Source organism: Scleropages formosus, chromosome 17 (assembly GCF_900964775.1).
Source record: "Scleropages formosus chromosome 17, fSclFor1.1, whole genome shotgun sequence".
Lineage (NCBI taxonomy): Eukaryota > Metazoa > Chordata > Actinopteri > Osteoglossiformes > Osteoglossidae > Scleropages > Scleropages formosus.
The window spans coordinates 19,303,098-19,320,534 of record NC_041822.1 but is presented as its reverse complement, the minus strand read 5'-3'; the positions used below and the strand labels follow the sequence as shown (position 1 = coordinate 19,320,534).

General features: G+C 41.1%; 2 protein-coding genes across 2 annotated transcripts; one reads left to right on the top strand and one right to left on the bottom strand.

Moving 5' to 3' along the window:
• Positions 1-1,834: 1,834 nt before the first annotated feature.
• rchy1 (ring finger and CHY zinc finger domain containing 1) lies at positions 1,835-7,606 on the bottom strand. The gene is made up of 9 exons (XM_018758289.2): positions 7,528-7,606; positions 5,905-6,024; positions 5,620-5,735; positions 5,256-5,334; positions 5,002-5,046; positions 4,095-4,153; positions 3,787-3,816; positions 3,420-3,540; positions 1,835-3,108 (listed from the first exon to the last, which is right to left on the bottom strand). Exons 1-9 carry the CDS (start codon positions 7,579-7,581, stop codon positions 2,893-2,895), a joined length of 840 nt encoding a protein of 279 aa, XP_018613805.1. The 5' UTR covers positions 7,582-7,606; the 3' UTR covers positions 1,835-2,892.
• Positions 7,607-14,171: 6,565 nt separating this feature from the next.
• Positions 14,172-16,845, top strand: kcnv2b (potassium channel, subfamily V, member 2b). The gene is made up of 2 exons (XM_018758266.1): positions 14,172-15,470; positions 16,588-16,845. Exons 1-2 carry the CDS (start codon positions 14,172-14,174, stop codon positions 16,843-16,845), a joined length of 1,557 nt encoding a protein of 518 aa, XP_018613782.1.
• Positions 16,846-17,437: the final 592 nt, after the last annotated feature.

Below are 17,437 nucleotides of genomic sequence, written 5' to 3'. Positions count from 1 at the left end.
TAGATGAGATATTCCTTGTATCAATTCTGTCTCACACCTTAGAGGGAACAGCTGTATACCAATATTTCAGTGCAGATTAAAAGGAGCCACTGCAGTTTTACGTGGAGCTTATACTGTATTTCTGCAATTACTGCCTTCAAACCCCAAAAGTGTTTCTTTAGGTTGCAGTATTACACTATTCCACAACACATTCTTAATCTTCTGGCCAGAATGGCAACACAACATAACCGCTCCGACACAGGTCTGTTAATACAGCAGGCCGCCTTCCAGCAACTCCCATCCCGGTTCATTTTTTTCACATTTTCTTCAATCAAAAATAATGGCCATAAATCAGAATCTGTCTTTCAGCTAAATTACAGCACATCCAGTAGAAGTGAGTACATTGGCTCCTCAACTACAAATACAATTGGGAATGAAAGTCTGTAACTTGTTTGTATGAAGTCAAAAAATATCTACAAAAATTACTGTAATCTAGATTTTAACATTGCATATAGTTTAGGCCTCCCCTAATAAGTCTAACGTTGCAATTCATCCCACAAACTTGTAGAGCTAATCAGATTCCAGCCACTTTCAACTTCACACAGTTGAGAAAGTCTTAACACATTTATTTGTGGCTCAGGTTTGGTATAAGTCTGATATAGCTATAATAAAAATACACTGTAAGCCTTTAATATTTTCAGTAAATTAATATTAATCTAATTCAGAATGACTGAAAATTAAGACTGTATATCCACTAACTTCTCTAAAATGCAGGTTTTAGATTTATTTATCCCATAAATAGGTGCACCACTTGTCATTGTTATTGATTACCAAAACCCAGAAACACCAGACAAGAGCTGTAAACACTGAGCTGCATTAAGGCTGTCCCCCACTCCTATTTGAGTGCACACCCAACTAACAACCAACTGTGGGAACAAGGACAATGTTTACACCGTAGCAAAATTTAAAAGATAGCCCAGTGAAGAAATTAAGATATTTATCCAAAATTACCAAACTTAGAAAAAGCTTTAGGAAAAAAAACATTGCAACAAACTTTCATAATATTGGATCTACTGTTCTTATTTTTGGATTGCACAAGGTTTTTTTTAAAATACAGCTTTGTAGAAGAACATTCTTCCCTTTTAAATTTATTTTAATTATATTAATTAAAAGACTGAACATACATCCAACAAATTGCAGCATGCATGGTTATATGTTGTCATTCTGAAAGACAACACTCCACATTTGGACATAACAGCATATTCTCCTGACCCATGCACAGTCACCCCCGTCGGCAGACTTCTCAAAAAGGACATTAATGCAAAAACTATAACGTTTGCTGCAGAAGCAGGAACAATGCCTCATTCCATACTTACTGAGTCTTTAACTGCTGCTGCACCCTTATAGAATACAGGGAAGGAACACACTTTCCTGAATCAATTTACACAGATTTCAAAAATATCAACGCTTACTAGAGATACCTGAGGTAATATACTGGGAGTTTTAAATAAAAATAAGCATTGATTCCTCAGAAATCACCAAACCCACAAACTGTTCTAATATCATTTTGGTACTTTTTTAAAAAGTGCAATTGCTATCACTGACAAGTCTCCACACCTAAATGGCATGGGTCATGTTGCCAGACCCAGATTAAGGACCTTGACTGTGTAATTTAGTCAGAGGATAATACTAATCTAGTTTCCATATAGTGGAAAGTAAAGTTATTTTGTTTCTTAAGAATCACACATCTGCAACTATGTCTCTCTTTCTCCTAATGTAATGCACAAATTGGATTTTCTGAGATGTACATCGCTTTAGAGAAAAGCATCAGCTAAATGAATAAAAATAAATGTAAATGTAATCTTTGCTCAGAACACCATCCCATAAAGCATCAAATCATTTATTTTAAAAAGAGCTTTTCCTTTCTGTTCTAATGCTCATCTCACCATTTGACTTTGTAAAACAAGACTGAGTACAGCATACAGATAACCCAACGTGCTCCAGGTATTGTAGTACCGATTTATCGACTATATGCGTGGTTTGTTGTTTGGACTGAAAGGAAGCTGTATATATTTCTCATCACATATTCCAGGATTTTCCATTGTGCTACATGGTTTAAAAAATAATAAGAATTAACATGAGGTGTAAGAGGAAACCTGAAAACGCAAAACCTTGATGTACCACACCTCATCCCACGACCGGTCCACTGCTGCTCTGTTCACACCAGACCGACTGTATATGTAATACACAGATAAAAGAACAGGCTGCTGAATGTAAGAACACTCATTTCTGGGTAATTCTATTGCAATTTGGTATGGGCTTTGGACAACTCCAGAGCTTAATGCAACTCAAGATTTGGGTGAACAGGAATTCGGCGAGGACACCAGTATATAATTTGCAATTTAAACTCCACCAAGGAGAAATCTGACATTTCAGAAACAAATGGTGTTTAGGGAGGCACAGACTACATTCTTTATTTGGAATGGTGCTTCTTTAAGTGAAAAGTACCAGTTGCGGTTGGAACCCTGTATTTTGTAACTTGCACTAACATGCAAAGTTTATGTTAGTGACACTAACGTAATGTTTTTCATTCTTGTAAAGTAACCCAAGATCAGCTAGTGTGAATCATAAATACGACTGGACAGCAGAGGCTGTGCTAGCCAGTCTGAGACTGTTAGAAGTCTGGTTCACACATCAGGATGGAAAGGACGTACCGCGGTAGTCCAGATGTGTGGACTTGGAGCACCCTGGAGAGTAAAATCCAGATGTGTGTGTGGTCAGAACCACAGAAGACTATTGACCAGCATAGGGGTCATAGAGGAGGCCTGGGCTGAAGTTTGGTATAGATCTTAGACTGGGTTTGTTCTGGCAAGTCTTCGGTCATTAGCCATGTCACTGTGGAGAAGGCTGTTCCTACTCCTCCATCTGTTCCTCCTGTTCTCCCTCCCGCTGCTGCTGCTCCTGCTGTTGTTGTTCTTCCTCCTGCTCCTCTGCCTCTTGCTGCTGCCCCTGTTCCAAGTGGATCAGCCCCCCATCCTGGCTGGTGTTGTAAGAGCCACAGCTACTGCACTTCATGCCCAGTACGTGGAAAGGGACCGTGCTGTGTGACTGGCAGTCGTTGCACATGATCTGGAGAAAATGACATCAGTACAAGGTAGCAACACCATGTCATGATTTGTATTACTAAGTTATCACACACTGATTAAAGCCTGATATTTTCCCAAATCCATCCTAACTACATCTCTGCCTTTATGAATAAACAATAGTTCCCTGCCTAGGACTTGTGCAGAACATTTCCTGTGAGCAGCTCAGATCCTCAATCAATGCTCCACGACAACACCATAGGCAGAAACAACCAATAACAACCACTGCAGGTCCACTGGCCTAAAACAGGCTCTTTAAGTAGTCAGAAGCTTTGATGATATTCCTAATTGGGTTACCTTGACTGTGGTGCCCTGATACTCGCTGGGCATTGGTGTCTGTGAGATCTCCTTGTCCATCTCCTCCCAGTAACGCTCCATGTTCCAGGCAGAGTGCATGCAGAGAGGGCAGCGATACCCTCTGGATCAGGCAGTAAAACAGATTTTTTGGAGTGTGTAAATGCTATCTTATTAACATGACAGCCTGACACATTGCTTTTCATTTTATTGGATAAGATTGTTCATAGTGTATGCAGCACATCACTGAACTTGATGGGTATTCATGCACACTTTCATGCTAATGTTTTAGACCTTAACAGAGCAGATAATTTGTATGATCAGAATACTTAAAGTAAATGAAAGAAAAATTAAGACAGTTGAAACTTACCCAGTTTTGTACATTTCATTAAAACAGGTTCTGTTAAAAAATAAAAAAAAACAGGAAGAGTTTAAAAAAAAAAAAAAAAAAAAAAAAAAAAAAGGCTGCAAGGCTTACAGTCATGTTTATTCAAGACAAAATCTGTAAGAAAGATTAAACGGGCAATATTTGTGATAAGATACGACTCAAATAATATTACAGCATCATATCCAAATCCTCCTCAAGAAGTACTTTGCTCAGAACATGAATTACAGAAGCCTCTAGAGACCTCTTTTAGCTACAGGCCTGACAGCAATGGAGGGAAAAAAACAACGTACTTATGTAACAGGTGGCCACAGGGAAGGACATGAGCTCCAATTCGGGAAGTATGGATATCCTTACGTTGACATAGAACAAAGTTAAAGAGCATTATTATTACTGCCCATCAGAATTAAACAGATAACAAGCAGCAACTAAGATACAACCCACCATAATAATTAAAACAGTAAAATACACAAAATTGTAAACAGGAAACCACCCTATATGAAATTTAAAAACTATGAAGCTATGCTTAGTTTTTTTAGCATTTGCGAGGTCCCTGAGAGGCTCCATTAATAAGAGTAACTTCCATCCCAAAACTTTGATCATTTTCTGACACTGGTTACCTTGAACTGAATACTTTATATACATTATGAAACAAATTGTGTTTTAAGCAAACTGGATTACTGGTAAAACTAAATTAAAAGAAGTACAATGTTATTTTAACTCGTACAAATGCAGCCCAAGGAAATGAAGCAGGTTTGGGGTCACGGTGCTATAGTGGGACAGGATGGGTTTATAGGCTGAAAATAATGACTGCCATCATCTTTGAAAAACAGCAAAATTTTCATTTTCAGGATGTGAAACAACACAAATGAAACAACAATTTTTTTCTTTTTGCCATTTATAGGCTGGCCAGCTTCATGGAAATAAATATATATATATATTTATTGCACATACACTATGAATATGTGACAGTACAGTCCTGGACAGTTATCATCATCCATGGTATTACTTGCAATTTTGTCAGCTGCATTTGACCAGAATGTCAAAGTTGTCTTCAACTTAGCCCATATTAGAGCTAAAGCATGACTGTGGCACATTTTCAATCACTGCCACTGGATTTCTGCCACATCATAAATGAAGGATTGAGCAGCCAGATCTCTTACTAACTTGGACACTTCAGTAAGACATTTAAAATCTTACCTCCATACACACTGGGCAGTTCTGTCTAGAGACATTTTCAACACACTGGTAGGGGAGAAACATAGAAAAGGTATCACATCTGACACCAAAGCAATTTACACTGTATATATTACCGTTACTGCTTTGAAATTTTGCTCATAAGTCCAATAAACACTTTACTGGGAATAATGTTTAATTTTAACGCTTGTTAGTCATGCAAATATGCAACAACCACAAACCAGCTGTGAGAAAGGAAAGCAACTGTGAAAAAATACCTTGTGATTTCCTTGAAGGTCACAGGCTAAACACAGATTGCACTTTATACAATGGAAGTATTTTTCTTTTGGACCAATTCTGAAAGTTAGGACAAATTTTTAAGCATGAAGTACAGTTTACATGTACCAATTCTTTAAACCTGTACAAGACACAGAATGGAATGGATCCAGAGAGCACCCATATAAAAATCCATACCGCTTGTGTAAAAAAATTACAGGTGACATCAGTTAATCAAATAAATCCATCTTATTTACCTGTGTGGCAGGATTTTTATGTATTCTGCATTATGACAGACAAAGCAGACAACTGCTGGCCCACAGCAAAACTGCAGCCCTGAGAGTTTCAAAGTCCAGGCTCACTAACCTGCAAATACCACAGGGCTGACAGTGGTACTGCTTCTTATCCTTGTCAAACAAGTGGCAGATGGCACAATAATACTCACTAAATTTCACACCGCACTCTTCACACATCTGCTGTGCCTGGGGAATAAGACAAATCAAAGCAGCAAACATCAGACACATATCAACTTCAAGAAAATTCAGTGATTTCTGTTTTTAAATTTAGATCTCCTAAGAAAAATTGTACATATTCCGAGGTCACCAATTTTTACTATTGATGAGGAAGGTGGTGCTATAACTACAGAATCACCTTTTGAACCGTGTTGCAGATGCTGCACTTAACCTCTTTGACCAGGAAGCGGTCCATCTGGTGGTTCTCCTTAGCATCATGACAGAGCCGACACACGTAGAACTTCTCACAACACGGAGCCTGAAAAGATAACCATTTTTAAGAGCTCTCCCAATTTTTTTTTCCCCCCCTAAATACAGTTTCCCACTATGGTGTCAAAACAATGATAAGTGTGTGTTACAGTTTTACCAACACAGACAGGAAATGGTGTAAAGGATAGGAAACTGATCTTCTACTGCTGTTATTACTAGTAAGATCTTAAATCAAAACAGCAACCTTCGGACTGCAAAGGAACAGCTCTAATGACCGCACCACATGAATTACATGGATTTCAGAAGGTAGAATATGGACAAAGCACAATAGGAGACTGGGTTCCAGTTTCAAAGATACCTTTAAAATTTTCTAATAATCACTGTATCACTCAGAATATGTTCCAATAACACACTCTTTGGGTACAGCGGGGGAAGCAGAAAGTGTCCCAGGTAGGCTGTCATTGTGCAACCTAAGCATTGCTGGTTTGCATCCCACCTCCTCCTGTAGTTCCCTTAATCAAAGTACTTATGTTAAACTGATACAGTAAGAATACCGTTATATAAATGGGTAAATCACTACAAAGTGTTTAACACTATGTCACCTTGGATGAGGATTAGATCAGAAAAACAATTACAGCAGAAGGAATAGGGGCAACCAGTAGTGTGTGGCAATTAGAGATACTGCCTCTGTACCCGAAGGTTGCAGGTTCAATTTCCACCTCCAACCGTAGTACCCGTGAGCAAGGTACTTTCACTAAATTGCTCCAGTAAAATTACCCAGCTGTATAAATGGGTAAATCACTATATAAGTAACTAACACCAAGTCACTTTTTGGGGGGGAAAAGTGTCAGCTAAGTGAATAAACACAAGGAATGAATAGTCTTACTCTATGTGTATTATTAGGTTTGATTTTATCATATTTATGTATTTAATTCAAGAATCAATTTTTTTTTTTTTTTGTGGATAGAACCCTCATCTCACATCTCTCTGTGTGAAAATTTACCACCGCACAGTGAATTATAAATATTCTGGTATATTCTAACACTCCTGCCTGGCTTTCACAGTGACACAGTGGTCGGACAAAAGGATCAATGCAGTAATTCACCTCGATTCACCTGTTTATGTTTGAGAAAACAACGGACGAGTAAACGAAACAGCTAAGGCCGGCTGGTGGTGGAATGCTGGATCATTATTCATTAGCTGAGCTGCTGTACGTCTTGGACGCAAATTTTGGCAAAAGTTGCAGAAGTTCGAATCCCACAGTAGTTGAGTAAGCCTCTAAAATTGCCCAGCCGTATAAATGAGTAAATGAGTGTAAGTATCGTAACATTTTGAAAACCTAAATGAACAGAAAACGTCGTCTCTCTGCAGTGACTGAGCGAGTGAGTCAGAATCGTCGCTAGCACTGCACGTCACGGGGTGGGCGGTGAGATAGTCAGTACACTCATCACACAGCAGGCTTCAAATAACACGGACAGGAGTCGAGTATTTATCTAAATTTGTACAAAAAACTGTACTGTATCGTGTCGGTATCACAAGAAACACGTCTTACTTTGAGCGAGCAGCTCCGCACATAGTGCTCACATCCCGACTCGGCCGCGGACATCTTACGCCACAGAGACCGGGCCACCGCGGTGTCGCACGGAAACCTGTCCCTGGTGCAGGTGCAACACGAACTGCTGGAAGAAACGGTCCAGGGACACCGGAAGTACCAGTGCAGTCAGTGTTACTACCGTCATGCTCTCGATAAACAACAAGCATACATTGCTCTAATGATCCTTTTTTTTTTTTTGTCAAAAGCCAAGTTGCTGGGGATGGGTGTCAGTGCATCTACGGTCTCCTGGATCTCTGACTATCTGTCAGACAGGCCTCAGTTTGTACGGCTGGGGAGCTTCCTGTCTGATGTTTTGGTTAGCAACACAGGAGCGCCACAGGGAACTGTTCTGTCACCATTCCTGCTCACTCTGTACACCTCTGATTTTCAGTATGATACTGAATCATGCCATTTGCAGAAGTTCTCTGATGACTCTGCAGTGGTGGGGTGTATTAGAGATGGACAGGAGTTGGAGTATAGGCACCTGGTGGATAACTTTGTGGAGTGGTGCAGCAGGAATCATCTGCTCCTAAATGTCAAGAAGACCAAGGAGATGGTCGTCGACTTTAGGAAGACAAGAACTGGAGTCAGACCCATAAAGATCCTAGGGGAGGAGGTTGAGACTGTTCAGAAATATAAGTACTTAGGTGTCCACTTGAACAGCAGTCTGGACTGGAGGGACCACACTGATGCTGTGTACAAGAAGGGAATGAGCAGACTCTATTTTCTGAGGAAGCTCAGATCTTTCAATGTGTGCAGCAAGATGCTGGAGATCTTCTACCAGTCTGTTGTTGCGAGCGCCATCTACTTTGCCGTGGTCTGCTGGGGGAGCAGCATCAATGCCAGAGATGCAGGCAGGGTGAACAAGCTCATCCGTAAGGCCGGCAGCATCATTGGACAGAACATGGAGACGTTTGAGTCGGTGAGGAATAGGAGGTCATTGAACAAACTGCTCTCCATCACGGACACTCCTTCCCACCCGCTGCACAGCACGCTGCAGAGACAGCGAAGCTCATTTTCTAAAAGACTCATTCAGCTCCGCTGCCGTAAAGAACAGTTCAGGAAATCATTTCTATTGTTCGCAATAACTTTGTACAACAGCTCACCTCTGTGTGACAGGTGAACTATTCAGCACTATTGTTAGTTCATCTTGTTACTGATTATATTACCGTTTTGTACAACTTGCACTTTGCTGTTGCACTACATACTGTTTTAATTTATTTAATGTACTTTTTATTCTTTTATTTTTCCAACAGTATACATAATTGCACATATATTTTTATCTTGTATTTTTAACTTGTATTTTTCCACTTGTTTTATATGTTTTTTAAATATATATTGCAAGTATTTATCTGACTTGTGTTCTGCTGCTGTAACATAATAATTTCCCTTGTGGGATCAATAAAGTATATCTATCTATCTATCTATCTATCTATCTATCTATCTATCTATCTATCCAAAAATCTCTGTAATTTATAGATGGCAATACAGGTTATATTACAATCAGCGTTTAATTAAAAACTGTAACAGCCTCAGTCTCTGTCTTGTAAAGCAAGGCCATGGGCCTGGTTCCTTGAGCGGCCAGTTCTGTGTCTGTCGGCTCTTCTCTACAGCCAGACTGTGGTCGCAGTCTTCATTTTGTCGGCACGTCATTGAATCTGCCAGAGTTCACAGTTTAATCCCTGTTTAGGGACTGATAGCAGTGTAGTCAACCCTGCAGGCTCTCAGTCCCAGGGCTCCAATATGAGGAGATTTGCAGTTATATAATTTGGTTGGGTTTAAATGGGGTTTTGCGAAGCACTGCTGCTCTCACGATGCGTGCTGTCAGGAATTTGAGTCATGCGCTTTAGGACCATTTGTTCGACGGGCTTCTTAGGCTCGATCTCAGGAGCGAGTAAAACTTAACCACTCTTTAGTATGGCTGAGACCCAGGAATATCGGCCTAATTCTACCTTGCATTTAAAATTTAACAGACCAAAAAAAAATTATATTGAATGACAGCACATTTCTGCGGGAATACAAACTGGTAAAATCCCAGAGAAATGCTGACATTGTCAAAATCGTGCTTACGTGGGAACGTGGGATGCAAGACCTGCAAAAGGGAAGTTATGTCGTTTTCTACGAGGACTGCTGCAGGCGTCAGAAGACGATGCAAAAAGATGCCATACGTGCACACCTCTCCTGGGTTTATTCTTTTTGGAACTGATCATTTTTGGGTTATGGTTATCTGAAGTTTTCAACAACAAGGCACAATAAGCTAAAAAAGTTAGCAGATCATCTCCATCACAGATGCGAGTGCCAGCATGTCTCTCCTGTGTCTGTTTATACTGCTCCGCCGCTTATCTCCTCGTACCGCACGCAAAGACCTTTCCAGGATTTCTTCATCCAATCCCATTTAAATGGAATTTCACCAATAGCAGAAACACTGTGTCCCAGAAACTTATACAGCAAACCATATCACAGACACAAGTTGAAAACGTACACAGATGAATACCATACGGTGAATAATATAAAGGATAAAAACAACAAAGAGAAAGTAAATCTGAAACTAGACCGTAATAAATAATAATATAATAAAATTCAGAATAATTATACAAGATGGGTACATTCCAGCGACCTCAGTCATGGACCCACAACTTTGTGAAATAGTTTTTTGGCAAGGAAATTTGTCTAAAGAGCATAGTTTATTTTATACCACTGCTTATTATAAACCTCAGCTGTTTTAGTGAAATACTGCATGCAGCAGTAGGAATACATGAAAAATATACAGTAAATTAAGCCAGTCAAGCTGAATGAAACTGAACTAACTGCTTGGAAAAGAATGTGGTGTTCTTCACTTGTAAGTCCTTAAATAAGATGAACATACAGTTAATTATACCTTTTACACATAATACCTCTCTAGAGTGGTAAGCAGCTCACCAGCGCCGACACATCTTGACTTAGATCAATTAAAGTAGGTTAGGGTATTTCACAGAGGCCTGTGTTCAAGCGTTCTGCGTCACTGCGTGAGAAGAGCGCTCTGTAAAACTGAATTGAAATCAGAGTGCTCTATAAAATCAAACCAGTGGCACAGCAAGTAGTGCCTCATAGCGCCTGGGTAATGTGAAAGGACATGGGTTTGATCCCCGCTCAGTCTGTGTGGCGTTTGCATGTTCTCCCCATGTCTTTGTTGGTTTCCTCTGGGTGCTCTGGTTTCCTCCCACAGTCCAAAGACATACTCTCCAGGTTCCCCCATAGTGTGTGGGTGACACAGAGAGTGTTTGTTCCAGTGATGTATGGATGAGTTACCCAGTGTAAGTGGTGTATCTGGCAGTGTAAGTCACTGCGGTGAATAAGGTATGTGGGCTCATAATACTAGATGGATGGCATCTGCTAAATAAACGTAATGAACTGAATTGCAGAGTGGGCCCATGTTTAATATTTAATGCATTTCCACAGGAAAAAAAACAAGAGAGCCCTCAGAACCAACCTCAGACCTCATAGCTGATTGTCCATCAGGCAAGGTAGTACACTAGACTAAATTAACTTATACGGAGTGTTGCTTATTGAGATGGAAAGAAGGAAACTAATATTGTACCTTTATATATTTTTGACTTAACCTGAACCGCTTCGGTGATTTTACAGTAGTACAAATGAAGTTCAGCATTCCAATTCCAAGGAAGCTCCTTTGGATGAAAGCATGCACTAAATAACAACATAATCCAGCTGGTTGGTGCTCTTTTACAAGCTGCAGGTCTAATTTATTACACACACTGTCTGAACCGCTTGTCCCATACGGGGTCACGGGGAGCCGGAGCCTAACCCCACAACACAGGGCGTAAGGCTGGAGGGGGAGGGAACACACCCAGGACGGGACGCCAGTCCACTGCAAAGCACCCCAAGCAGGACTCGAACCCCAGACCGACGGGAGAGCGAGACCAGGTCCAACCCACTGCGCCACTGTGCCCCCACCTAATTTATTACTGGTTGGGTAAATTTAAAATACAAACATGAAGACCCTGCATCAAACATGACATTAAAGAGGGAGCCAGCAAAGAGGGAGACTTCCTCAAATAAAAAAGGATTTAGTGGGTTTAGGAGAAATGTTCAGTATAATGAGGTGACAGTGTTGCCCAGAAGGGATTTGGAAAGACTCATCTGTAAGTAACAGAAGACACAAACAAGAAAACCACCTGATTTATGTGCCTGGCAGAAATGATTTCCTCCTAGAGTGACAAAGGCAATCTTTTAAACAAAAAAGTCCCTATAGAGTAAAGTGAGAGTAAAGAAGAACGCAACCTGAATAATGAAGGAGTAATACAGTTGTGAGAAGTAAAGAAATAATAAATTATTACAGTATCAATATATCACAGAAAGTAGGTATTAAAGAAATGTTACAAACATCTTGGCAAATTAACTGTTAAAATTGCTAAGTGAAACAGTTTACTCTGAGTACCTTACCCGACATTATTATGCAACTAAAAATAAGTGTTTGGATGGTGGAGGTTAATTGTCTTTAGGCCCTAAGAGGCAGGACACGCATCAGGGTCTTGTTCATTCCAAAGACAACTAACTAGAAGGTGAATGACCTGTTTCTCCTGACTTGACTCTGCAAATATCCGCATTAAACAACAGGAACTGTTTATTTTGAGGAATTAAAGTCATTTACACATTTATTTGGCTAGTGTTCACTTGCTACATATTTTATTGTTTTCCAGTTAGCACGTAACTCAAACCATTTCACAGCAAGAAACTGGTGATTCACTGCATATCAATTTTATCAATATAGACCCTCACAAATTAAACGTAAGTTTTTAACTGAAATGATTTAACATGAAATATTTGTACTGAAATTACATTTCTTCTTCAGGGCAATCTTCAGGTCAGAGACCACACACCGTATCCGACATTATTTTTGTTTACCAAACTTATTGCTCATTTCTTAAAAGAAAGCAAAACAAAACGAAACTTAAAAAAAGAGATGACCTTTATAAAAGAGGCGTGTGTTGTATTTACAGATATAAGGACTCAACCACATGTTAGAGCAAGGTGAGACCCCTCCTCATCTTGGTGGTTATGCAATGAAAGATACTGGCCTGAGCTGAAAATACCTCTTCTGCGTAAGCTGGTCGAAACCACACTGAGATCTCCTCCACCCTTCACTGCTTCCATGTAGCAGAGAATGTTGGCGATGCCTGCCAACCGCACCACTACGTAAGAAGAGGTTCCCAGGTTCAAGGCTTTAGGGCACAGATAATCCTGCCGACGAGGGATTGCAGCAGATGGGGGGACCCCTTCCTCTTCCGCTGTGTGTTGCTTCATTGCTCAGGCTTAAGAGGAGAGGCCTAGTGGCTCCTGTCTCCAGGTTTAGCAGTGTGCTTATAGCTTAACTGTATTATCTTCTTTCAAATAGCCTCTCTCACTGTGTGCGCAGCAGTGGGGAATATCCCATTTGCCTTAAGGATTCCCCCAGCATGACAGAGAATACCTCATCTCAACCCTCATGGGTGGAGTGAATGGAAATTCATCGCAGTGAACTCCCTCCCACGTGTTCGGAGTTAATTGCTCGTATTGAAAATCTCTGTGACCGAAACATATTTTCTCATTTGAAAAGCCGTTCACATTCTCAGAGATGGACAGATCACTCATTGGCATTGCAGTTGTTGCAATGGGCAAGATGCACGACTGAGATGAAAAGTGGCAAAGTACAGAGTTTGGAACCGTAAACTATATGCAGTTAGAGTTTGGTATGGCTGTAAGAGGAAGTTTGGGGATGAATTAGAAGTCATCCTGAGACACTAGACTATGCTCTGTGAATTAGCAGGTGGGTGTGGCTGAGTGCATTAGCCAATGTATTTTACTGACATTCATGTTTAGGTCTACATCTGCTGAAAAGAATTGTGCATCTGGGCAAAAGGCCATTTGAGAGTTGTGGTCGTATGTAGTCTCTACTTGAAGTTTTCCCCTTGGTCCATGGGTGAGCAGCATTCTAAGGAAGTGTTCATATTTTGATGAATATTACATCTATTTCAGTGGATAAAACAGTTTGGACTCTCCAAAAATAGTAAAGATGAGGGTCAGGATGTGCACTGAATAGTCAGACTCATTGTCACAGGGTTTGCTAGAAGCTTGCAGCCAAAATGTTTTTGATGGTTTGTGAGCAAAGTAACTGTTATACAATAACTGTATATAAATGCAACATTTTTAGACACCACGAGTGACTCACTGAAAACAGTTCTCTGATTTGAATCTGAAATGAAGGTCAACTCCGTACATGCCAAATATCTGCTAAAGAACGTAAAAGAACTTGATTTCATAATGTAATTTAGATCTGAACAACAGTTTAAGTCCAAATAAAATGTTTTTAAAATGTATGGAATGAGCATTGGTGAATTTCCTGCAGATTGAAAGATCTGGTGTAAGGTGAAAACCTAAAGAGGATAATGATATGTAAATGATATGCAAATAGTATGTAAGCAGACAGATCCTATCAGTTGACAACTTCCCCCTTCCATGCTCTTTGCTCTTGCACCCAGACAGCATTAGAGACCAGTAATGCATCCTCATTTGGACTCTCCTGCTGCTCAATGACTACTCTGCTCATCTGACAAGAGACCACCGGGATGCAGACTTTCCAGAGCAGAAGACTGAGCCTCTTTCCAAATTACAAATTTGGAAGTTCCACTTCCACTGACTTGGACATCAAGGAAGAAAAAGTCTCATTTTCTCTTAGAAACCCCTGGGTGAAACCATGGAACTCTATGCAGGAGCTGAAAAGGGACATTTACGATCTCTATGCCGATGACCTGGAGGAAGAAGAAGAAAAGTTTCCAGTGTTTAACTCAGCAGCAAAAAACCATGTGCTCAACCTCAATGTGGGAGGTAAATCTTACCAAATCTCCTACAAAGTGGCTGCAAGATACCCCAAAAGCAGAATCGGTCAACTGGCCACCTGTACAGACCACAGCAAGAAGCTAGAGCTTTGTGATGATTACCTAGTCCAGAGCAATGAGTACTTCTTTGACAGAGACCCAGATATTTTCCTAAGTGTCTTCAACTTCCATCGAACTGGGGTCCTCTGGGTAAAGGATGAGTTGTGCCCAAGGAATTTCCTTGAGGAGATCAACTACTGGGGCGTGCGGATCAAATATACACCCCGCTGCTGCCGGATTGCGCTAGAGGAAAGGCAGGATGATGTGAATGATCAGCTGAAGGTCCAGCAAGACCTTCAGGCAGAAGTGACAGCTGAGAGTGAAGAGCTCTTTGAAGGGATGATATATGGGTCATTGCGGCAAGCTCTCTGGAACCTGATGGAGAAGCCTTTTTCCTCAGTCCCAGCAAAGCTGATGGCAGTGGCCTCCAGCTTCTTTGTCCTTGTCTCACTAGTGGCCATGACATTGAGCACGGTTGAAGAGATGCAATACCGCACACCCAAGGGAGAACTTAGTGGCAGGACTTACGGTGACTATGTGGAGGGCTGCTGCATAGCCTTTTTCACTGTTGAATTTTTGCTGCGGCTGGTGTCCACTCCAGACGTTCGACTGTTCCTCACTAGCTTGCTGAATGCAGTGGACCTGATGGCCATCCTTCCACTCTACCTGCAGGTGGCAATAGAGAACTGGGAGAGTGAGGGGAATGAGGGGCTGGAAGGAGATAATACCGTGCGTCGGATGGGCAAGGTGGGCCAAGTGCTGCGGGTGATGCGGCTGTTGAGGATCCTTCGCATCCTAAAGTTAGCCCGTCACTCAACAGGTTTGCGTGCCTTTGGCTTCACGCTACGCCAGTGCTACCAGCAGGTCGGCTGCCTCTTTCTCTTCATCACCATGGGAATTTTCACCTTTTCTGCTATGGTCTACACTGCAGAGCACGACAGGCCCCTGACCAATTTCACCAGCATTCCCCACGCGTGGTGGTGGGCCACTGTGAGTACACAACTACATTGTAGTTCACAGATATTTTCATTATTAATATTTTGTTGTTGTGGGGGGCGCGGTGGCGCAGTGGGTTGGACCGGGTCCTGCTCTCTGGTGGGTCTGGGGTTTCAACAATTTTCACCAAAATCGTATATGCAGCTCACAACTTTCAACCATGATCAGCTGTTGGAAGCATGTTATTGTCATACCTTCTCCATAAATTAATTGGTGATTAGTCAGTTTTTCTAAATGTACTTGCATTCTTGAAGGATTGAGGACACAATTCCTGCTTCACCCTTTACTGAAAAATATAACTTCATATGTAATTAAAAACTTGAATAAGAATGATTAAATTGTGTAAGATTTGCAACAACCTGTAATAATCAATATCACTATCAAAAGGTATAATATCCCACTGAATCCTTTGAAAATGAAATGTACAAAATTTACACAAGGTACACCTCTCACTTGTGGGAGACTCAACTGTGGTCACGAGGTACTCAAAATCCAACACACAACACTGAGGCTCATGTTATTCTGATGTCGTTCACGCTTCTGTATTGTTTTCTTTCTTTTTGCCCATAAGGTGTTTCTGGTAATTGCATGATTACCTTCTTATATTTTAGGCTACTAATTTTAATTTCTGGTAAAAGTGAATTGTGGAAAAACTGAGGTTTTGTAAACTGCTGCGATGATGCATTCAGCTTATAGCCTTAATTTTGCTTTCAGTCAGCTTAGTATATTTATAAAACACAAGTGCTTGCTCTCATCATCCAGCATGTTCCATGTAAAATTGCTTTAAAAACCTTTCTAAGTAAAACAAGGAAGGAGTCTGCATCCAGACGTCTCCTTCTGTTGGTGAAATGCACTTTTGTTTCGTTTCCTGAAATGTGCAGTGCTTTGGAGAAACGTGTCCGCGAAATGAATAAACATCAGTGTAGTTGTGATTCAGATTTATAACAGCTGATCAAATCTTTTCCTAGTTTTCTTCCAGAGAGAGGTACAATACATTCTACAATCCACTGGACCAAAGTACAATCTTCTCCACTTCTCTGCCCTTGCAATATACCCACGTTTATTTCTTGTGATTAAATGTGCTGAAACCCTACTGTGCTGTGATTCCCAGGTTAGCATCACCACAGTGGGCTATGGAGACATGTACCCTGAAACCTACCTGGGCCGCCTGCTTGCCTTTTGCTGCATCTCCTTTGGGATCATCCTGAATGGCATGCCCATCTCCATGCTGTTTAACAAGTTCTCAGACTACTACAACCAGCTGATGGCCCATGAGAACACTGCCAAAGGTGACCGCCGCGTGAAGCTGAGGTTTGCCCAGAGGGCAATGATAAAGATGGCTGAACTGTGCAGGGAAACTCCGGCCTGATCTTCTGTTTACCTCTAAATACCTCAGAACAGTGTCACAACCACATGTATGTCTGTCAGCACCTGAAAACCAGTCAAGTTGGATGTCAAAGGAATTTTGTGCAACTGTCATGGCAGAAAAAGCGTGGCTATCCTCTTGATCACTGCACAGAGCTCAGACTGTCTCCCATTGACTTCAGCACAATGCTCACACTACGTGCTCTTGACAAACGAACACTGGTGGGTCTAGAAGTCAGACCGTGTGCCACATTGAGGACAGCGACTTGTCAACCAGACTGCTTGCCTTGCTGTTTGCTGCACCTGGATAGACTTCCTTCAACTGCTGCATGAGACCGGTGACACAGTAGACTTTGGCACAGAGGTCAGATTGCATATCCAAAGACTCCTGAAGACTCCCCAGTCTAGATGTCCCACCCCCACTGATAATTCTACAGCTGTGCCAGCAGTTGTCCTCAGCAGGATATTTTTCATCCAAGGGTCTCGCAGACTGCTACACGGATGGTGACTTACTGATCCAGTGGGCTGTCAAGAACAAGCTCAGCTGAACTGTATATAAAAAAAAAAAAAAGGTATAAACACTTTCAGAGGACTTA

Coding starts and splice junctions, on each gene's coding strand:
- rchy1 (XM_018758289.2), bottom strand. CDS start 7,581: ATGTCCGCGGCCGAGTCGGGATGTGAGCACTATGTGCGGAGCTGCTCG. Junction 6,025..7,527: donor TGCGGAGCTGCTCGCTCAAA/GTAAGACGTGTT, acceptor TTATCTTTTCAG/GCTCCGTGTTGTGAGAAGTT. Junction 4,154..5,001: donor ACTGCCCAGTGTGTATGGAG/GTAAGATTTTAA, acceptor TGTCAACGTAAG/GATATCCATACTTCCCGAAT.
- kcnv2b (XM_018758266.1), top strand. CDS start 14,172: ATGCAGACTTTCCAGAGCAGAAGACTGAGCCTCTTTCCAAATTACAAA. Junction 15,471..16,587: donor ACGCGTGGTGGTGGGCCACT/GTGAGTACACAA, acceptor TGTGATTCCCAG/GTTAGCATCACCACAGTGGG.